The sequence below is a fragment of the Toxorhynchites rutilus genome, chromosome 1 (genome assembly GCF_029784135.1).
Source record: "Toxorhynchites rutilus septentrionalis strain SRP chromosome 1, ASM2978413v1, whole genome shotgun sequence".
NCBI lineage: Eukaryota > Metazoa > Arthropoda > Insecta > Diptera > Culicidae > Toxorhynchites > Toxorhynchites rutilus.
The window spans coordinates 127,250,998-127,273,214 of NC_073744.1; the positions used below are offsets into that span (position 1 = coordinate 127,250,998).

A 22,217-nucleotide genomic window follows, 5' to 3' on the forward strand; every position below is an offset into this window, starting at 1 on the left:
TCCCTATCCTGTTAGCTCCAATAGAGCGCAGTTACCCAAACTAGAAACTAGAGAAGGATTCGTAAGTCAATAAATAATTGTCCATTAACTCAAAAGCTACTTCGTCTTCGCTGATACAAACTTTAAAGCCTTCCCACACAACTCATACGATGGCTTTGAGAACTAAGGACCTATAATGATTCCATGTCTGGCCACGAAACATGTAGAGTTTTCCAGAATAAGTGTCAAAGTGGTGTAAAATGTGATTAACTAAAAGAAGAATTAACACAGGGCCTGGCCGGGTAAGGGAGTAAAAAGTGCTCCCAAACCAAATCACTAGCTGAATGGCAAATATTGTATAGGATATTACTACGGTGTATCAAGAAAAAATATTAAAAAAAAATTATCAAAAATTGAAGTACTAAAAAAATATTGAAATTTTGAAATTTTTTTTTTTTGGGATATAGAAATTCAGTATAGTATTTTGGCAGTAGTACCATATATTTGAGTCCATATATGGTAAACCATAGGATCTATGGTGAAAAATGCACCTTTTGGTTTTTTTCACGCCATTCTCAATAGTTTTGAGACAAAAATATGAAAAAATACTGAAAGTACGTCTTGCTAAGGTGTATCGATAAAAATCTTCAAACTATGTTTTCATCAAAAAATCTAATAATAGAAAAAATTAAATACGCAGTACAAAATAATTTTATATATTCTCTGGCATTTAGAAATTTTGAAAAAAAATATAACTTTGAGACCCACTTCTGCTCTAATTTTTATTTAAATGCGTTCGTATGTGTCTTTTTTTCTACATGTGGCGAATTTTTTTCTGAATTTTGAACAGCATTGCGAGACACAAAAATAATTTTCTTCATCGTCTGCATTATTATTTTTATTTTTTGAAATTGATATTCGATTGAAATCGATTGTAAGATTAAATTTATTTATAATGATACTACATCCCATTGAGAGATTTGATCTTCTTCACAATTTTTCGCCAATAGTCTCGATCCATGGCTGCAGTTCTCCAACTCCCGGCTGCACCGATTCTTGCCAAGTCCTGCTCCACCTGGTCCAACCACCTCGCTCGCTGGGCTCCTCTCCTTCTTGTTCCTACCGGATTCGATGCGAACACCATCTTTGCAGGGCTGCTGTCCGGCAATCTTGCAACATGCCCTGCTCATCGCACTCGTCCAGCCTTGGCGACTTTCTGAATGCTGGGTTCGCCGTAGAGTTGCGCCAGTTCGTGGTTCATTCTCCTTCTCCATACTCCGCTTTCCTGTACACCACCGTATATTGTTCTGAGCACTCGGCGTTTGAAAACTCCAAGCGCTTGTGAGTCCTCTTCAAGCATCGTCCATGCTTCGTGCCCATAGAGAACAATCGGTCGAATTAGGGATTTGTACATGGTACACTTCGTACGGGGTCGGAGTTTGTTGGACCTCAAGGATTTGCGGAGCCCATAGTAGGCACGACTTCCATTGACAATGCGTCTTCGAATTTCACGGCTGTTGTTGTTGTCAGTTGTTATCAACGAGCCAAGGTAGACAAATTCCTCTACCACCTCGAGCTCGTCGCCGTCGATCACAACACTACTACCAAGAAGAACTCTGTTGCGATCAGTTCCTCCAGCTAGCATGTATTTAGACTTAGACGCATTGATCCCAAGCCCAATCAGCCCTGCTTCGTGTTTCAGTCGGGTATACAAGTCGGCTACCGTCGCATGTGTTCTTCCGATTATGTCCACGTCGTCGGCGAAGCAGATAAACTGACTAGACTTGTTGAAAATCGTGCCCCGCATGTTGAAGCCCGCTCTCGGCATAACACCTTCCAGCGCCACGTTGAAGAGCAGACAGGAGATTCCATCGCCTTGTCGAAGTCCCCTGTGAGTCTCAAATGATTCCGACAGCTCACCTGAGATCCGCACACTGCACCGCACACCGTTCATCGTTGCCTGAATCAGTCTTGTCAGCTTTCGGGGAAAGCCGTGTTCGTCCATGATCCTCCATAGCTGTCGTCGGTCGATTGTATCATATGCGGCCTTGAAGTCGACGAAGATGTGGTGTGTAGGGACCTGATACTCGCGGCACTTTTGGAGGATCTGCCGCAGTGTAAAAATCTGGTCCGTCGTCGAGCAACCGGGCATGAATCCGGCCTGATAACTTCCCACAAATCTACTTACTATTGGCGATAGGCGGCGGAAGAGGATCTGAGACAAAATTTTGTAGGCACCATTCAGGATTGTGATGGCACGATAGTTCCCACAATCCAACTTGTCGCCTTTTTTATAGATGGGGCAGATTACCCCGTCCTTCCACTCCTCCGGTAGCTGTTCTGTGTCCCAGATCCTGACTATCAACCGGTGCATACACTCTACAAGTTTTCTCGGCCCTCCCTTGAAGAGCTCCGCTACGAGGCCATCCTTACCAGCTGCTTTGTGGTTCTTGAGCTGATTAATGGCCTCCTTAACTTCACCCATCGTCGGGGGTGGTACGTCGTCGTTGTTCATTGCACCGGTGTAGTCCTCCTCAACGCCGTCTAGGTCTCCTGTCTGCGCGCTGTTCAGGTGTTCATCGTAGTGCTGCCTCCACCTTTCGATCACCTCGCGTTCGTTCGTCAAGATGCCTCCTTCCTTGTTTCTGCACATTTCGGCCCGCGGCACAAAGCCTTTGTGCGAGGCGTTTAGTTTCTTGAAGAACTTCGTAAGATTAAAATAAACAAATAAAAACAATTCGGATTTTTTAAAGTGTTCTTCCCATTAATCCGAATGATCTTTCCACAAGGACTTTATTTTTTGCTCACAGAGCTCTATCGTACTGCTGACTCCTATGAATTTGATTAACCATCTAAATTCAATGTAAAGATAATCTCATATATTTTGAGATGCGAGAAAAACAATTAAGCAGCGCAATGCTCTAAATAAACCGACAAAATTTAGACATATGAAAAACTAAATTTAAAAAATATTAGAGTGATGGGTCTCTAAATTCAAAATAAATTTGAAATGCCCAAAGGCCAAAAAAACAACTTTTTCTGCGCAATCCTCTTAAAAATTCAAGAATAAAATACGCTACATGTGAAAAAAAACAACACACATACGAATGCATTTAAATAAAAATTAGAGTAAAATTGGGTCTCAGAGTATTATTTTTCAAAATTTGGAAATACCGGAAAATATATGTAATTTTTTTCTGTACCGCGAAAAACACTTTAAAAATTCTAAAAAAATCACATATAATCTGATGAAAAAATTGTTTGAAAATATTGATCGATACACCTAAGTAAGATGTACTTTCAGTATTTTTTTTCATATTTTTGTCTCAAAGCTATTGAGAATGGCGTGAAAAAAGGAATAACTGCATTTTTCACCATAGATCCTATGGTTTACCATATAAGGACTCAAATATATGGTGCTACTGCCAAAATGTTTTGTTTAGTACCCTCTACAATATTTCTCATACAGCTGGTGATTTGGTTTGGGGGCACATTTTACTCCCTTACCCAGCCAGACCTTTTGGAAATATGAAAAAAATATTTTTTTCTGTACCGCGCAACACTGAAAAAAATTTGAAAAAAATCACACATGTCTAAAAAAGCCGTAGAAACACATTTAAATATGAATTAGAGTAGTACTGAATCCCTAAATCCCAAATATTTTTTTTCAACATTTCAATATTTTTTTAGTACTACAATTTTTGATGAATTTTTTTTGATAATTTTTCTTGATACACCGTAGTAAGATGCACATTCAGTATTTTTTTCAAATTTTCTGATCTCGAAGCTTTCGAGGATGGCGTGAAATAAACGAAAAAGTACGTTTTTCACTATAGATCCTATGTTAAACCACATAGGGGTTCAAATAAACCGTCAAAATTTCTTATTTAATATCCTATACAATATTTGCCGTACAGCTAGTGATTTGGTTTGGGGGCACTTTTTACTCCCTTACCCGGCCAGGCCCTTTGGCCATTTATTTTCCAGCTCAAAGATAGTTCTCCAAGGTATCATACGTATCATATTCACCTCATTGCAACGTTTGAACCATCAAAGAAGAGTGGCATTCCGCACATAAGATGCATTTATTTGATCGTAATTGACATGCGTAAATAGCTTTGTCACGCGAGAAGTGAAATCCAATGCACAATGGTCCAGGAGATGCATTTAAGTGGAAATTAGCATTTAGAGCTCGACAGTTATTCTCTAGACAAAAACTGTCTTCGAAAAAGTTGTTACATATGATAGAGCGCTCATTTTTATGTGAAAAATAGGGTGACCCAAATTGTCGATAAAATAAAAAATATATAACTTTCTTATCTTTATAGATAGATGTAAACATAGTTCGACTATGTTGTAGTTCTAGTTATTTGAGATATCTTTGTAGAACAAAGTTTTTTACTATCTCTTGCAATAACCGATATAGCGCCTTTTTCTATGATGCGTTAGGGTAACCATGAAAAAAACTGTTTTTTTTGCTCTAACTTTTATATTCCAAATTCTACTTGCAAACTGTCTTCGAAAGACTTTTAGAACTTGCTAATACAGGTCGGACTCGATTATATATAATCGCAATTTCACTTTCAACGTTAATTTTCGAATCCAATACAAATCGAATCACAAAAAAGCTATTTTTTTTATTAATGTTTGAAATTCATACATTAATGAAAAAATTGTTTTCTTGAGATTCTATTATGTATAGGATTTGAAAATAATTGTTGAAAAAAAAAATGGTCGACTATATATAATCGAGTCCGACCTGTACAAACATTTTGCGATTCAGAACTTTTCAATATCTCAACTTCACACAAAGCTATTGATATTGCTTCCCAAAAAATACGCTTTGTCATTTGATTGTCATTCTTTCGGGGACAACATAAAATATGTTTGTTTTTTTATGTATGTGAGATGCTAACCACTCGGTCACGGGTGCACAAAAAATCACATATTACATAGAGTGAATTTTTTTCTTCCAAATTCCGTCAACAAACATATTTTCTTGTTGCCTCTCTAACCTCGAGTAAACCGCGAGTAATCGGTCGAAATCTACTAAACATAGATTTAAGTTGGAATTCTGTATAAACAAATCATGAATTAGTGGCTCCGCAAAGCTCATGCGATTTAGCCTTGCAAATAAATGAATTAAAAAAAACAAACATATTTTATTTTGCCCCCGAAAGAATGACAATCAAATGACAAAGCGTATTTTTTGGGAAGCAATATCAATAGCTTTGTGTGTAGTTGAGATAATGATAAATTCTGCATCGCAAAATGTGTGTATTAGCAAGTTCTAAAAGTCTCATGCCGGGTGTTCGGGTTCGATTCTAGTTCTGGCCGGGGGATTTTTCGTTAAAGAAATTTCCTTCGACTTGCACTGTGGTCACGCGTATTCAAGAGCTTGCCCCTCGGAATACATTCAAGGCGTGTTATTTGGCTTACGAAATCTCAACTAAGTATTAATAAATGACGTTGATCAATGCATACGTTGAGACGGCAAAAGTTCCACAGGGAACGTTAACGCCAATATGTGATTTTCAAAACTATGTTTTTTTGTGTTTGAATAAATTATAATTCAAATCATGAATTTTTGGGTCAAAACACATCAATTTGAGCAGTGTCAAGATATTGACGAATTCTGCATTGCAAAATGTTGGTATTAATAAGCTCTAAAAGTCGTATGAAGACAGTTTTGATGTAGAATTTGAAATATAAAGTTAAAGCAAAAAAAAACCGTTTTTTATGGTTATCCTAACTCAACATAGAAAAAAGGCACTATATCGGTTATTTCAAGAGATAGTAAAAAACTTTGTTCTACAAAGATGTCTCAAATATTTGGGACTACTACATTATCCAACTATATTTATCTCTGTCTATAAAGATAAGAAAGATAGATGTTTTATTCCATCGACAATTTTGGCAACCCTATTTTTAATCACATAAAAATGAGTGCTTTATCATATACAATAACTTTGTCAAAGACAGTTTTTGTCTAGAAAATAACTGTCGAGCTCTATATACTAATTTCCACTTAAATGCACCTCCTGGACCATTGTGCAATGAATCGAAAACATAAATTTTGGAGAGAATCAGAACGTCTACTACACAGCACACACTCATTAGTCCATCCACATTAGCGTGACGACGTTCTGTAGGCAAAACATAGGGTTGATTGCAAATGAGGTACTCAAGTGCCACCCATAATGAACCACCACTTGAGAGGACGCGGTGATCATTAATCAAAACATTCTCTACCATTCCGTCGTCCACTGAAGCGTCCCGCTCCGAATTGATTCGAATTTTAGGTCTTGTAATGCTATTTGTCAGAGCGGCCAAATTACAACAAACCTCTGGCATTTGTATTGTACTCGTAGTTTAGTGTTTTTTTTTCTCTCTCCCTTCAATGGAGCTTCACGTTCGTTATGTGAGGTATCATCATCGAGCTACAAATAGTCTTAGTTTTGCATTTTCAATTTATTTTAATTGTATACTTGAATGCACCACATAGTCTTCCTCGTGTCTTCTTTCCGTACGAATCCGATTGCACACGGTACACAGAGGCGCATATATGGATCTGAAAACACTATTGCGCTATTTAAATCAGCTCGAACGTTGAATCGATGTTCCTGCTTTCACTTCAGCGACTGTACAAAACCAAAGTTCGTCGCTTGAAATCTTTCAAGTCACTTAATGTTTTTTAAATCTTTTTTATCAATGGAACGCATTTCAAACACTCACCCACTGCATCGCTCACTTGTTTCACGGATGTTGAATCAGATCACCGATAGCTCAAAGAACTCGAGTAATCACTATTGCCTCTAAACAGATTTCAATCCAATATCGCTATTCTAAAACATAACACTTGTTCTGTATGCAAATAAATGCCAGCTTCCAGAAGGATATTCCAATCAGCACAATTCACTATTCATCCTTCACTCTGGTTCCCGGATATTTTCACTAAACACACTCGGAAAGTTCGTCCACTCGCGTCAAATGTCGTTACAAGACTGATCCTCCAAACTCGGTAAGTCGCGAGAAATTCGTGATGTTTTGAGATTACACCTCTTCTTCTTCAGCTACTCGTGTGATCACTCCATTGTGTCTTCTCCATCATTTTTGGGCCGCCGCGGAGTATGAATTCCCCCTCACGTGCTCGATCAGAGATTCATTGGTCGCGTTCGGCAGGTTTAATGCCGTATGCTAGTACTGGCCCCCAAACCGAGCGCAAGAGCATTATAATATCGTTGCTATGTTTTTCGTTTCGATGTTTTCCCTCTCGCGCTCGGGCTCGGGCTTACATTTCTCACCTGGGCACCAACTGCTGAAGAATTTCATCTCTTTTGCATCCTCAGCGGTGGCTTGGAGCTCATCACGCGCCTCTGCTTTCGACCTTCTCCGTTATAGGGCATCCCTTGGAAAAAAAAAAAAATAAAAACGCGACACGATGCGGTGATGTAAAGTTCAGCGCACTCGATTTTCATCTTGATGTGGTGAATTCCGTGGTGCTCTACTCCACAATCTAAGCTTTATGAGAACGATGAAATAAACTGCCACAACTAAAAGGAGATTTTTTTGTTCAGTTTGGAGATGTTTGTTTGGCTGCTGCTTAGCGTTGGCTCTTTGCGGCGATGAAGGTGGAAGATAAATTAGGGTGGAACACTTTTGTGGTAAATAATATGTTGGTTGTGTGAGCAGGTTGCTGTCAAGTTCAAGACGATATAAATGGTTCTCTTGGGGTGAGCTAATTAGATTGTCTAGATTCACAAAGAGTATCACATGACACATTTCTGTTTAACAAACAGCACCTTTTTGTGTATGAAATGCAATATTCACGTATAAATAATCTATGAGACAATAGTCGATCAAATTCGCTTAGAAAAAATGCTATTGAATCTGATTTACAGCTCAGTAAATTTACAAGTATTCTCACGAGTGACCGTGATGTTTGAAGGTAATGTAATGAAAATAAATAAGGTATATGACAAGACTTTGTATGGAATAATTATTGTGTCAAAAACAGTAATGCTCAGTTAAATCTAATTATTCAATTACTAACTGACCCGGCAAACTTCGTCCCGCCCAAAATTCGTTATCACATTCACGTTTTTTTTACTAAGCGCACGTTTATAGGTCCAATCGTAGGACTGTTCATTGATTGATTTTCTACCCTTTAAAACTACATTTTACTATAAAATTCCTAGTACTTCTACCAAAACTCGTCATTATAATATCAGATTATTTTCAGACACAATTCTCGTTCAAGATTTTTCAACCACTTGCAAATAACATGTTTATCCGTTTCATGGAATAAATGTTTGATACAGAAAATATTATAGAATAAAGACAGCCCTAAATCGGACAATTACTTTCTCGAGTTTTGCTCTTATCAACACATTCGGTGATCCATTTTTATTTATATAGATAGAAGAAGATATAGGAGTGCGTTTTATCACAAAAAATTTTCAATTGTTATGTTTGGTTGAAATATGTGTATTATTTTTACCGGACCCCCTCTCAATTTCAGAGGAGGGAGGAGTGTCATACCATCATAGAAACATTTCTCATATTCAAAAACCTTTACATGCCAAATTTGGCTCCATTTGATTGATTAGTTTTCGAGTTATGCAGGAATTTGTGTTTCATTTGTATGGTAGCCTACCCTTAGAGAGGAGGGAGGAGTGTCGAACCACCATAGAAACGTTTATCGATCCCTAAAACCTCCATATGCCTAATTTAGTTCCATTTGCTCGATTAGTTCTCGAGTTATGCAGAAATTTATGTTTCATTTCTATACCAAATTTGGTTTCATATGCTTGATTAATTTTTGAGTAATGCATAAATTTGTGTTTCATTTGTATGGTAGCCCCCCTAAGGAAGGAGGGAGGAGTATATAACCACCATAGAAACATTTATTGCATCCTAAAATCTCCACATGCCAAATTTTATTTTGTTTGCTTGATTAATTCTCGAGTTATGCAGAAATTTGTGTTTCATATGTATGGCAGCCCCCCCCCCCCTTTGAAGAGGGTGGTGGGATGTCTAACCACCATAGAAACATTTATTGCACCCTTAAATCTCCATATGCCTAACTTGGTTTTATTTGCTTGATTAATTTCCGAGTAATGCAGAAATTTATTTTTCATTTGTATGGCAGATCCCCCTCCAAAGAGAAGGGGGAGGAATATCTAACCACCATAGAATCATTTATTGTACCCTAAAACCTCCACATGCCAAAATTGTGCTTGAAAACATGCCTTCATGTGCTTGATTAATTCTCGAGTAATGCAGAAATTTGTGTTTCATTTGTATGGCAGCCCCCCCTTAGAGAAGGAGGTGGGGTGTCTAACCACCATTGAGACATTTATTGCACCTAAAACTCCAATATGCCTAATTCGGTTTTATTATCTTGATTAATTTCCGAGTAATGCAGAAATTTGTGTTTCATTTGTATGGCAGCCCCCCCTAAGGAAGGAGGAAGGTGTATATAACCACCATAGAAACATTAATTGCATCCTAAAACCTCCACATGCCAAATTTTATTTCGTTTGCTTGATTTATTCTCGAGTAATGCAGAAAGTTGTGTTTCTTTTGTATGGCAGCCCCTCCCTAGAGAGGGGGAGGGGTCTCAAACTATCATAAAAACCTTCCCCGACCCCAGAAACCTCTACATACCAATTTTCATGTCGATCGGTTCAGTAGTTTCCGAGTCCATAAGAATCAGATAGACAGAAAGACAGACAGACATCACTCCATTTTTATATGTATGTAGATAGATATAGAAAGGTACCGTTTTGTCTCATATTCCGAACACTTAAGCTTTGATGGTCATTAAACAGTGTCTCATTACTCAAAATGGTACTCTTTCGCGAAATTGATTTGATTTTTGGATACAATAGAGCCTTCTTTTTGATTTGACTACACTAAAATTAATTTACAAATACATATTCATGGTGAAAAACTAAAAATATGTTTAATCGTTTTTGTCTCAAATTCCGAACAATAAAAATACAATTTCAAAAAAAAATCATAACTTTTAAACTACTGAACCGATTCTTATTATCAATATATCAAATTAAAGTCAATTAGCTAGTCTTTTTTGGAAAAATGTTATGCTCACAAAAAAAATTGGTTTTTGCTTTTGTAATTATTAATTGTATTTGTTTCTCATAGTTTACATGGTTTCGGGACCAAGGGTGCTATATCGGTATCGATACCTGTAAATGATGCTAAAATGATGTCTATAACCCAAAAATGTGAGAGTTTTGAATATTAAATTATTCATAACAATATAGTCCAGTAAATTCACATTTAAAAATGAAGTGTTCGCAATTTGAATCATGCGTCGAAACTTGATTCAAATTCCGAACACTACATCAATGCAAATTTCTGCATAAAGTATCATTTTTTCATCCATTTATTGTACCTTCATACCTTTTTTAGCACTTAACATGAAAAAAGACAAACAAAATAGTTGAAACAAGTACATAAATTGAAAAATTTACGATGCTTGTTTTTGCTAACAATAGCATTTTTTCTTTGGTTTTGACTGTCAATTTTTTGCAAATGTTCAATAGTATAAATTATAGGCTGTATCGATACCTGTGAATGATGTTAAAATGTAGCCTACACCCCAAAAGATGTCTGAGCCTTTATTATTCAATTATTTATGACATTGAAGTATAGTAAATTTACATTTAAAAATGGAGTGTTCGGAATTTGAGACTGTTCGGAATATGAGACAAAACGGTGGATAGATTGACAACAAACTGCAAAGCTCACATAGTTAACCATTCATCCATTATTGCCATCTGACCTCACTGTAAATATTCCAGTATTTGAGATGGCTCATGGCTACTCCTATTCAAAGACCCTGTGTTAAAAGTGCTACTTTATATTAAGTATCGAAACAACTGTATTTTGCAGAATCGCTATTGTAGCAGGAGCAATCTATACCCTGAACCTTCTTTGTATGTTTTTCTTTCTAATTGTTTTGTTAAATTAATCATGATACATACGGAAAATGTTTTTAAACATCCTAGCTTGCTAAGATAATAATAATAATTTTAAAATAACAGGGTGATGGAAATATCCATCATAATGCAAATTCACATGTCAAGCTCAGTGCAAAATAAATAAAAAATAATATGTACATCTTTGTATTATTTTCATTTAGACACTGATTAATACCACATTTACTGCATGAGTTAATATAATACTTTTATCCGATGTCCGATGAGATCTCCTTTCTTAGGTCCTTTAGAGGTAGAAGAGATGGAGAACTTGTTTTTCTTTTGATAGTAAATTTTCTTCTAGGGTTCCGCTGCTTGGTTACGTTCTTTTAGCACCTTAGTTGACTTCTTTGACCCGTATCACAAAGGCTAATTCATTGCTGAATCAATCCAAGGAAAACAAATTCTTTCTGAGCAAATTTCTGTCCAGAACATTGTTCCCAGAGACAAATCAATAATTTATCACAGCGTAATCTTTTTCGATCCCAACGGTATGTGACTTATTCCCAGAAAGCTATCCATAAAGTCTACTCCTCCCATATGTCTATATTATTCTTGAACAATAAATTTGGTAAGTAATACTATTTTTCTGTTTTAGATTGGATTTTAGATCTGGAGATTTCTGTGACAGCATGTGTGGATAAAATGAAAACCACAATTCATCTTGGTAGTTATCCCTTTTAAATGATTAATTCGAATTCTCTTTTATTGAAGTTGATCTCTTGTTGAGCAAGAGAACTACAAGATGTCATGTCGAACCAATATCTGGTTCACCTGAGAGTTTGTTTATTGCCCAGAGTTTCGACTCCAAATTCGATTTTTTGGACATATGAACTACAGGTCAAATTTTATGGATATTTTCATGCTATGGTTGGTCTACATGTTTATTAAGTTCATTTTTGTTGGAGTGCAATGATCATGCCATCTTCTCAAAAATCTGTTCATTGGCTTTGTTCTGGTCATATCCAAATTTTGGAGACCAGTATGATTTTGTGCTGGCAACTTGCTGTGCTAATATAAAAAAAAAAACTAAAAGCGTGCTCAAATTAGATTCTGTGAAAGATGTAGAGAAACTTAGGTTTATATGTATTTTATACAAAGTGGCCAATATACTCTTGTACCTGGTTGTAGTGGTTAAGCAGCAGCGTATACACTATCTTTGTATTGGTGTAATCGTGTACTATGTTTACACAATCCATTGACGGATCTGTTCGATTATTTTCATTCAGTTTCCATTGTTTACCAACCATAAAAGAGTTCCGTACTTAGTGATGTCTAAATTTTTCATTTATTCGATTATCGATTAATCGTTCGGACATTTTTCAATATTCGATTCATTCGAATAATTGTTTTTCAATATTCGATTAATCGAGCGAACATTTATTTCTTGTAATAATCACGTATCACGCTGTCATTCTGGTTGCGTGGTCTATCGGGTTGTCGATGTCAGATGGTTGGATGAAAAAATGTTGGATAAAAAAACTGTATAGCCTAATTCTCAACCTAAAAATGCATTAGCCTTGAGAAAAATTCTTTAATTCATTAATCGCGATAACAGCGGCAATCATTCGATGTATTCATATTTTGACTTTAAATTATTCGATACCAAATTACTCGATTATAATTTCAGATATTCGATTATTTGAATTAATCGAACGATTAACCGACGTCTCTATCCGTACTGTGGTGATGAAAAGTATTTGGCAGGAGTGCACCCAGGCTCTATTTTCATTAGTTTGGAGAACTTGGAAGTGGAGCGTGATTTTGTGTATGGAACCCTTAGGAGATACCATTAGACTTTCTTTATGAATGATCAGAAAAGATCCGGCAGAAGACGTTCAGCAACTCTTTGAAAGGAAATCTCTCCTACTATCACGGCATGGTGGACAAGACTTTGTGTTTTCGGATGAAAAGTTATTTGTTCTGCAAGAGTCTTATAACGTTCAATACGACAGATTGTGGGCCTATAGTTTGAGGTATTTTTTTCTGTATTATAGTGATTTTCAACACTTTTGGCTGGTTCATCACTTTTGCTTCCATTTTTGGAAGAATATCGGGAGTGAGAATTGAACTCGTAATCTTGAGCGTGAGAGGTATGGATGTTACCACTACGCCAGATCGCCTCCACTAGTTCGAGGTATATCCCACACGATGACAGAATCATTCAACGGTAACAAAGCAACCGCGATGCCTTGGGGAAGTATTTGCCAAGTCGAAGAACTATCTCTTATTTTTACTGAGAAAAGGCGTTTAAATTAACGCAATATCAAACTGTAGCGAAATGTGCGTCATGCGTTACCGGTTAGCACCGTTTGACTTGGTACCGTGTCAAACTGAAGATATGATTTTTTTTAAATATAGAATTTCCATACTCTGCGAAATAGTAATCATTCAAGAAAAGTGATATAACAAATCTAATCTAATTTAGATTTTAAATAAAAAAAACCTTCTGTAACTGTTATCCTAGGACTAACAGTTCTCGAGATATTACAAGTTTTAGATAATGAAAATCATATCCGAAAAATAATAAGAAATGCATACTTCTGCTGTTCAACTTACACTTATGGTTTCGACATCGTGTAGAAATTCCACGAATATTATTTTCATTTTTTTTTAAACTAGCTATATTTGGAGAACGGTTAGTGATCGGTTCGTGAGACGTGGTAAGAATTGATTATGATTGAAGATAGAGGAGTGCAACAATAAATCAGATTTATTGAGTTAACTCTAGTGTGAAAAAGATCTAATTTCGCAGTAGATGTAGTCTCATGATGGACAAATGATTCTTTTAGTTACATTGACAGTTTTTCTGCAAATGACTGTTCCGAATGCTCATCGCATTTCAAATGTTGAATCTTTGACATCACATACTCGTGTTTTCTATAACCACTTATGACCGATTATCACCCGTACCCAATTTATCATTTCACACTTGATTATGTTTTTGCGCGTCTTGTTGTCGTATTAATATCTACACATCCTGTTGTCAAAATTCAAAATTATTCGCGCTTCTGAAGAAAGCGACAGTGGTTTCTGTTTATCTACCTGTTTCCGATAGACATTCGCCCTGAGCTTGTCAAATGAATCCCCAATCGTTGCGTTTAAATTTCACCTATTTCATTAACTTGGAAATTTCTCACACCAGAGTAAAAAAAATGTGACGACGTGAAGCAACGAGGAAATCGGAGAAATAAAAGGCACTTTCCATTATCGATGATTTGGTGAGAATGGTTTTTCTGGCTCGGGGCAATTCCCCTCCCCTCTACTGGATGGTTTTTTGATATCTGTGAAAATTTCGTTTCATGCTTTTATCGTATCGTCGATTTGCATTCTCATTAGGGACTTTTGCGATGTGTTTACAAAGGAAATGTTGATTATACCGAAATTTGCAGATATAATTAATTCCACCGACTGGAAACCTACAAAAATATAAATGATTTCATTTTAAATGCTAAACATATGTCTACCATATTATAACTACAGCCCTTAACTCCTTCTAATTCGAACTCAGAATCCAAGAAGCGTACCTGATAATGATCACCACACAATGCCCACCACGATATTCCATGCTTTAAACATAAGGTGTGATAGAAAATGTGGTAACTAATGCCATCAAATGATTGATGTATGTATGACTTTCAACAGTGGAACGATGAATCTTTTTCCGATGGTTTCCCACAACGGAACCATCTTTGGAAATGAATCATCGAATACGCAACACGGTCCAGGAAGGCGACCGACGATGCGTTACTAAAACAGAAATCTTCAGAACTGTTTTAGGAACAGTTGGGTTTATTGCGTTTTAAAACCGGACAACCGCTAATGGGAAATGAGCTGCCGATGTAAGGAGGGTCTGCTGGGGCAGGTTTTCAACAATCAATGGAGTGTCCAGCGACGCAACAGAAGAATTTTTATTACTGTGACAACATGCCATCCAGACCACCGTTTGTCGAAAAAGGAAAACACAGTGTGTCTACATAGTAAGTTTCAAACTAGATTAAATAAGCATTATACGGATCATACAAATTTATTTATTTTAGTCATTTACTACTGGCGGTCGCTTTAACGATCAACGTTAAAGGGTTTAATTCAAATTTAACGGTATTTAAGGTTGTAGCATATTTTACTACGTCCATTGATTCTTCCTTCCACTTTCACTTTAATCTGATCTTGGAATGCTAATGGCTTTGCTTCTATTCTGACCACAGAAGGAAGACGGAGATAGGGAAAGACCGAAATTGTATGGAATAAATGAAGAAATGTGAGAGCAACACGCTGAGATGAATGTATTTTACTGTAGTTCAAAATAATGATTCACTCACATACCTGTTGTTAGACAAAAGTTCAATACAATCGTCGTTTCAATCACTTAGTGTTGATGAACACAGCGGCTTCTAGGGAGTCGATTTTTTATCACAACGAGCATCCGTCAAAATTATCGCTGCTTGCGTGAGTGCCATGACCTCTTCACAGTCGCATCGCTTCCGGCGGTTCGATAAAAGAGGCCTCCAGTAAGGTCCGAACTGTTCGGTGCTGTTCGGTTTCTTGTCAGTGGAATCAAATAAATACGGACATTGCGATGAGCATTATGTAAGTTTTTTACATGATGAATAACGAAACTGTGATTGATGGGAACCCTTCGGAATAAACTATAAAAATAGTTAGATTACCGCACTTTCGTTCACGTAAACTACGGTAACGTCATACCGGATAGGGCATGGTTTGATTCACAGAAGCAAATGACGATCAATTGATTTTTTTGTTCAGGTATATGTGTACATATTTTATTGCGTGACAATATGATTATCTAAATGCCTGAATTTTTCCACAATTGTTTTGTAGATTCCTGATGGTTTTCCTTTTTTTCCTTCTTTTATAATAATTTCAACCCATGCTCGAAATGCGAAACTTCTGTCATTATCGCCGCGTCTTTCGATGACAAATTCTGGTTCCGCTTGAAAAAAACACCACTCTCGAAATGCGAAACTTCTGTCATTATCGCCGCGTCTTTCGATGACAAATTCTGGTTCCGCTTGAAAAAAACACCACTTTCGAAAAATATTTAGGATAAATTGACCAGATGGTCAGAGGTCTAACGCGGGACACAAAAAAATAAACGTTATGTATATACGTTATGTGTTCACATATGTTATGTGTTCACAAACCATAGTTTAGCGAGTCTAAACTGATTATTATTTCTTTCTGAGTATCGGCACTCAGTTGTGATTTTTCGGTGGTTTATATTTAGTTTACGCCCGAAAATCATCTTTGCTGCGGAAAATCATCTTTTCTTTCGCTACCGTGCGGATCGAACGCATATTCTCAGCGCACTAACGTTTCCAGTGGAACTTTTGCCTTCTCTACGTAGGTATTACTTGCATCATTTTTAATCGTATTACTTAGTTGAGATATCTATGCCGAATATAACACCTTGGGTGTAAAACTCTACAATACACGTGCTCGCAGTGCAAGTCGCATGATATTTCTTTGACGAAAAATCCCCTAGCCAGAACGGCAAACGAACCCGAACCCCCGGCATGATAATGTGTGACGTTAACCACTAAGTCTCGGATGCACAGAGCAAACACTGCAACATGTTGACGGATGCTGTGGAGAGAGGAAATATTGCTATTTAAGCCCCACCCAAAGGCAACTTATTGACACGGTCAGAGGATTTACGTGTTCACAATTTTGCTTTTTCTAACGAGCTTTCAACATCGCGATACGATGTTGTTTTTATGCCGTTTGGTTGATAATACTTGTGTATTTTTGCTTCACACCCACAGTCCCCAAAAAGCAGAGAGAAATGACATCACCAGCTCCACACTTTAGTGATTCATTAGCCCAGTGGTGGCCAAGTACAGGCATGATGCGGGTCGAATCAGATTTTTCATCATAGTCGCGGGCCGCAATGATTTTTTTCCACTCCTGTTTTATGAAAATATGTAAAACATACGGATTTAAACGGTTTTTTTCTCTGGCTCACTACAGCATTCAAATAAGAAACTATTCTGTTTTATAATATGAAGACAGTATCACGGTTTAATTGAGTGTTTGTTTAGTCATTCGATTTTACTTGTTTCATAACGAAAAACAATTTCTCACAAATGTAGGGTAAATGATTTTGGTTTGTCCGGTTTAGGGTGTTTTCACGCAACTAGTAAATGTAAATCGATTTTTCTTCATGAAAACCACATATACATAATCAAGACAAGTTGGGGTTTGTTAGAATGTTCCAAGCCTCTAGTTGCTAATAATACCATAAGGTGTTCAAATATCATTTTTTTAGTTTTTTAGCGATTTTCTTCAAAGCGAAATTATGATCATGGTTTGTCCACCTCTGATCATTGTTTATCCGAAGAATGATCACGGTTTGCCCGGTTTTAGAATTCACTATTTTTGAATGAAAAATTCGAATTTTCAAGTATATGTTCCTTTTCTTTTTGCTTGAGTTTACTGTCATCATATTGTTCCATTAACAATTTAGGCTTTCTTCAGAATATTGCCTTTTCTTGGGCATTTTAAAGATGATCACTCATCACAGAGAAACTTTATACTTGCTACACACGAAAGACAAGATAAAAAAAACTTCAGCGCGCCAAGCGGTTGCCATAGTAACGAAGTGCAAACAAGCAAACAAGGTTTTTGGGGGTAATAAATGTTTCTATGGTGGTTTGACCATACTCCCTCCCTCTCTAAAGCAGCGGGGGTTGCATAACTCGACAACTAATTAAGCAGATTGAACCAAATTTGGCATATGGCAAATTGAGCCAAATTTGGGATGTGAGGGTTTGTGCGTACGAGAAATGTTTCTATGATGGTATGACACCTCTCCCTCCTCTGGATTGGGTCCCATAAAAATATACACACATATTTCAACAAAACATATTTCAACCAAACATGAAAATTTTGAGAATTTGAAAATTTGGACCCATGAACGTTCGCTTTGCAAGAAAACGTGAATGTTTGAAGGTATTGTTAACAAAAAAAATCATTTTCGGCGAAACGAAGTTTGCCGGGTCAGCTAGTATCTCATAAAACTACTGTAAATCATGAAAAGGACTATTTTATTTTTATGTTTGGAAACATTTGAATACCTGATTTGACCCAGGTGCGCTGAATTAGAGCATTCAAAAAAGTGGACAAACCATGACCATATTTTTGACTGGACAAACCAACATCATTTACCTTACAAAACAACCTCATTGCAGATCTTGCAATTATGTGCAGACGAAAAGTAGAAGGGGAATATTAACATTGGCATGAGAGTTTCTCCTAGAATCTGAATCTTATAATTGTTTATGTTTTTATACCGTGATAAAATGCGTCGATGGGAATCTTTTTTATATATGAGTTCGCGATTCCCGGGAAACAAAAGGCGAAGGAAATAAGAGTAACGGAAATATTCGCAGAGATAAAAGCGTAACGTCACAAAAGCCTACTAGAATAACTCTGACGCGGTAAAACCTCATGGGTATAAATTCTAAACGGAAAAAGTGCCATATTTTTATTAACCTTTTTTTTTTTTTTATAATTCGTTTATTTGTACAGGCTCAGTTACATAGGTTTAAAGAAGCCAAACTCTCAACTATACTTTTACTATTAACATGTTTTCTTGATTCTACGGTTAATGAAATAGGAAACCGATTACTCGCGGTTGACTCGAGTTTAGAAGGGTGACACATTTTCTTTAGGAAAAGGATGGGATGTAAGGAGATTGTAACCATGTTCACACTCACACTCACACTCACTTTCACATTCATACTCACACATCACACTGAATTCTTAAACTATCCTCACATCTAATATGTATTAACAATTTAACTTATTCTAATGTTAGGGAACCGATAGCTCGCGAAGGACGAAAAGGAGGAGAAAATGGGGGGGAAAGGATGTAAGAACAATCACACTCGAAGATCGATATCTTTAAGGAAAACATATATTTGGGACATGTAATCAAGGTCTAACCGAGCCAACACATCTCTCACCGGCACATTGGGCTGCCTTCCTCGAGCCCGAAGGGAGTTTTCTAAATTCGATCTGGCGACAAAATATAGCTCGCACGACCAAACAACGTGTTCGATGTCGTGGTAACCATGGCCACAAACGCAGAGATTGCTGTCGGCAAGCTTGAAACGAAAAAGCAGCGCATCTAAAGAACAGTGATTGGACATGAGTCGGGAGAAGGTCCGAATAAAGTCCCGACTCAAGTCCAGACTTTTGAACCATGGTTTGAGGCTAACCTTAGGGATAATCGAGTGGAACCACCGGCCCAATTCATCTTCGTTCCACTTGCGTTGCCAGTTAGCGATGGTATTTTTACGAACTAAAGAATAAAATTCATTGAAGGCGATTTGACGCTGATAAATATCGCCTTCAATTGCACCTACCTTTGCTAATGAGTCAGCCCTCTCATTACCCGAAATGGAGCAATGTGAAGGGACCCAGACAAAAGTAATGACATAACAGCGTCTGGATAAAGCACTCAAAATTTCTCGTATTCTCTCAAGGAAGTACGGCGAGTGCTTTTCCGGCCTCACTGAACGGATAGCTTCGACAGAGCTAAGACTATCCGTTACAATGTAATAGTGTTCAACAGGTCGTGAGGCGACGCTGTCCAGCGCCCAGTGTATTGCTGCCAATTCAGCAATATATACTGAGCAAGGATACTGAAGACTGTGTGAGGTGCTAAAAAATACGTTGAACACTCCAAATCCTATGGACTCATTCATAGAGGACCCATCAGTAAAGTACATATTATCACAATTGACACGCCCATACTTTGCTTTGAAGATCGTAGGAGCGATCCTCGATCGAAGATAATCTGGAATTTCATGGATTTTCTCCTTCATGAACAGATCAAAATGTACAGAGGAATTGATGTAGTCAGAAAAACAAACACGGTTGGGAATATACGAAGAAGGATCAACCTGCATGGTGATGAATTCATGATATGAGCTCATGAATCCAGAATGAAAATTTAGCTCGATAAGCTGCTCAAAATTTCCGATCACCAATGGGTTCATAACCTTACACCGGATGAGGAACCGAAGAGATAATAAATTGAAGCGATCTTTTAGTGGGAGTAGGCCTGCCAAAACCTCGAGACTCATGGTATGCGTTGAGGGCATACATCCCAACGCGATACGGAGACAAAGATACTGAATTCGCTCGAGTTTAATGAGGTGTGTTTTGGCAGCTGATTGAAAACAGAAACTGCCATACTCCATCACTGAGAGAATAGTTGTTCGATACAACATTATAAGATCTTCGGGATGGGCTCCCCACCAGGTGCCGGTAATTGTACGGAGAAAGTTTATTCTTTGTTGACATTTTTTACTCAGATACCTAATATGGGCCCCCCAAGTACATTTAGAGTCGAACCAGACCCCAAGATACTTGAATGACATAGCATGAGTGATCGGTTTACCCAAAAGTTGAAGCTTTGGTTTTGCTGGTTTATGCTTCCTAGAAAAAACCACCATCTCTGTTTTCTCCGTGGAGAATTCGATCCCTAGCCCAATGGCCCAGGTTGAAAAATTGTTCAAAGTAGCTTGTAAGGGTCCTTGCAGGTCGGATTCGTTTGATCCTACGACAGACACCACTCCATCATCTGCAAGTTGTCTTAGGTTGCAATTTTGTGTAAGGCAATTGTCGATGTCGCTTACATAGAAGTTGTACAAAAGGGGGCTTAAACATGAGCCCTGAGGGAGGCCCATGTAAGAGATCCGACTCACTGCCGAATCTCCATGAGAAAAATTCAAATGTTTCTCACAAAGCAAGTTATATAACATATTATTCAATAGAGGCGGCAGACCCCGAGAGTGTAATTTGTCTGACAGGACCTCTATTGAAACTGAATCAAACGCCCCCTTTATGTCCAAGAATACTGAAGCCATTTGTTTTTTTTCGGCGTAAGCCATTTGAATTTCTGAAGAAAGCAACGCAAGACAATCATTCGTCCCCTTGCCCCTGCGGAACCCATATTGTGTATCTGAGAGTAGGCCATTCGTTTCAACCCATCGATCAAGGCGAAACAAGATCATTTTCTCCAACAATTTCCGTATACAAGACAGCATTGCTATTGGGCGGTACGAATTGAAGTCGGACGCGGGTTTTCCGGGTTTTTGAATAGCTATAACTCGTACTTGTCTCCAATCATCTGGAACAATATTATGTTCCAGAAACCGATTGAATAAATTCAACAAGCGATGTTTCGCCACACCAGGGAGGTTTTTCAACAAGTTGAACTTAATTCTATCCGATCCTGGAGCCGAATTGTTACAAGAAAGGAGAGCAAGAGAGAATTCTACCATCGAAAACTCGGAATCAAGATCGCACCTATCTTGTGGTATGTCTCGAACAATTTTTTGCACAGGAGCGGAATCAGGACAAACCTTCCGTGCAAAATTAAAAATCCATCGATGTGAATATTCTTCGCTTTCATTCGTTGATGAGCGATTTCGCATGTTTCGAGCCACTTTCCATAATTTTTTCATTGACGTTTCTCGTGATAAACCTCCCACGAAATTTCGCCAATAAGCACGTTTTTTCCCTTTGATCAAATTTTTGAACTGATTCTCAAGGGCTAAATACATTTGAAAATTTTCAGGGGTTCCACGTTTCCGAAAAGCTTTAAATGCATTCGATTTTTCTACATAAAGCTTGGAACATTGGCTATCCCACCATGGATTGGGAGGCCTTCGGCGAATGGTGGAACCTGGGATGGGTTTCGTTTGAGCGCGAACCGCGCTGTCATATATCAAACGAGAAAGGAAGTTATACTCCTCCAATGGAGGTAAACCATCTCTGGAATTGATGGCTAGAGCAATCGCGTCCGCATATTTTTTCCAGTCAATGTGTCTTGTGAGGTCATATGCCATGTTTATAGATTCAGAAGAATTCGACCCAATGGTGATGGAAATTTTGATTGGCAAGTGATCACTACCGTTGGGATCCTGGATTACATTCCACTTGCAATCTAACGATAGTGAATTCGAGCAAAGCGAGAGGTCAAGAGCACTAGGGTTAGCAGGAGGTTTAGGTACACGTGTTGTTTCCCCAGTGTTCAAAATGGTCATATTGAAGCTGTTACAAAGGTCATATATCAACAATGAACGATTGTCGTCGTACTGTTCCCCCCAGGCAGTTCCGTGAGAGTTGAAGTCTCCCAAGATCAATCGTGGCTCAGGAAGGAGTGAGCACATGTCATCAAGTTGTTTGCGGCTAACC

At 37.7% G+C, this 22,217-nt stretch overlaps 1 protein-coding gene across 1 annotated transcript in view; it reads right to left on the minus strand.

Moving 5' to 3' along the window:
* The window catches only part of LOC129762685 (transcription factor SPT20 homolog), a 112,573-nt gene extending 105,407 nt beyond the window's left edge, over window positions 1–7,166 (minus strand). The window contains exon 1 of the mRNA XM_055761169.1: window positions 6,715–7,166. Within this exon, the coding sequence (XP_055617144.1) occupies window positions 6,715–6,723 (9 nt within the window). The 5' untranslated portion in view covers window positions 6,724–7,166. The remainder of the gene's footprint in view (window positions 1–6,714) is intronic.
* Window positions 7,167–22,217: the final 15,051 nt, after the last annotated feature.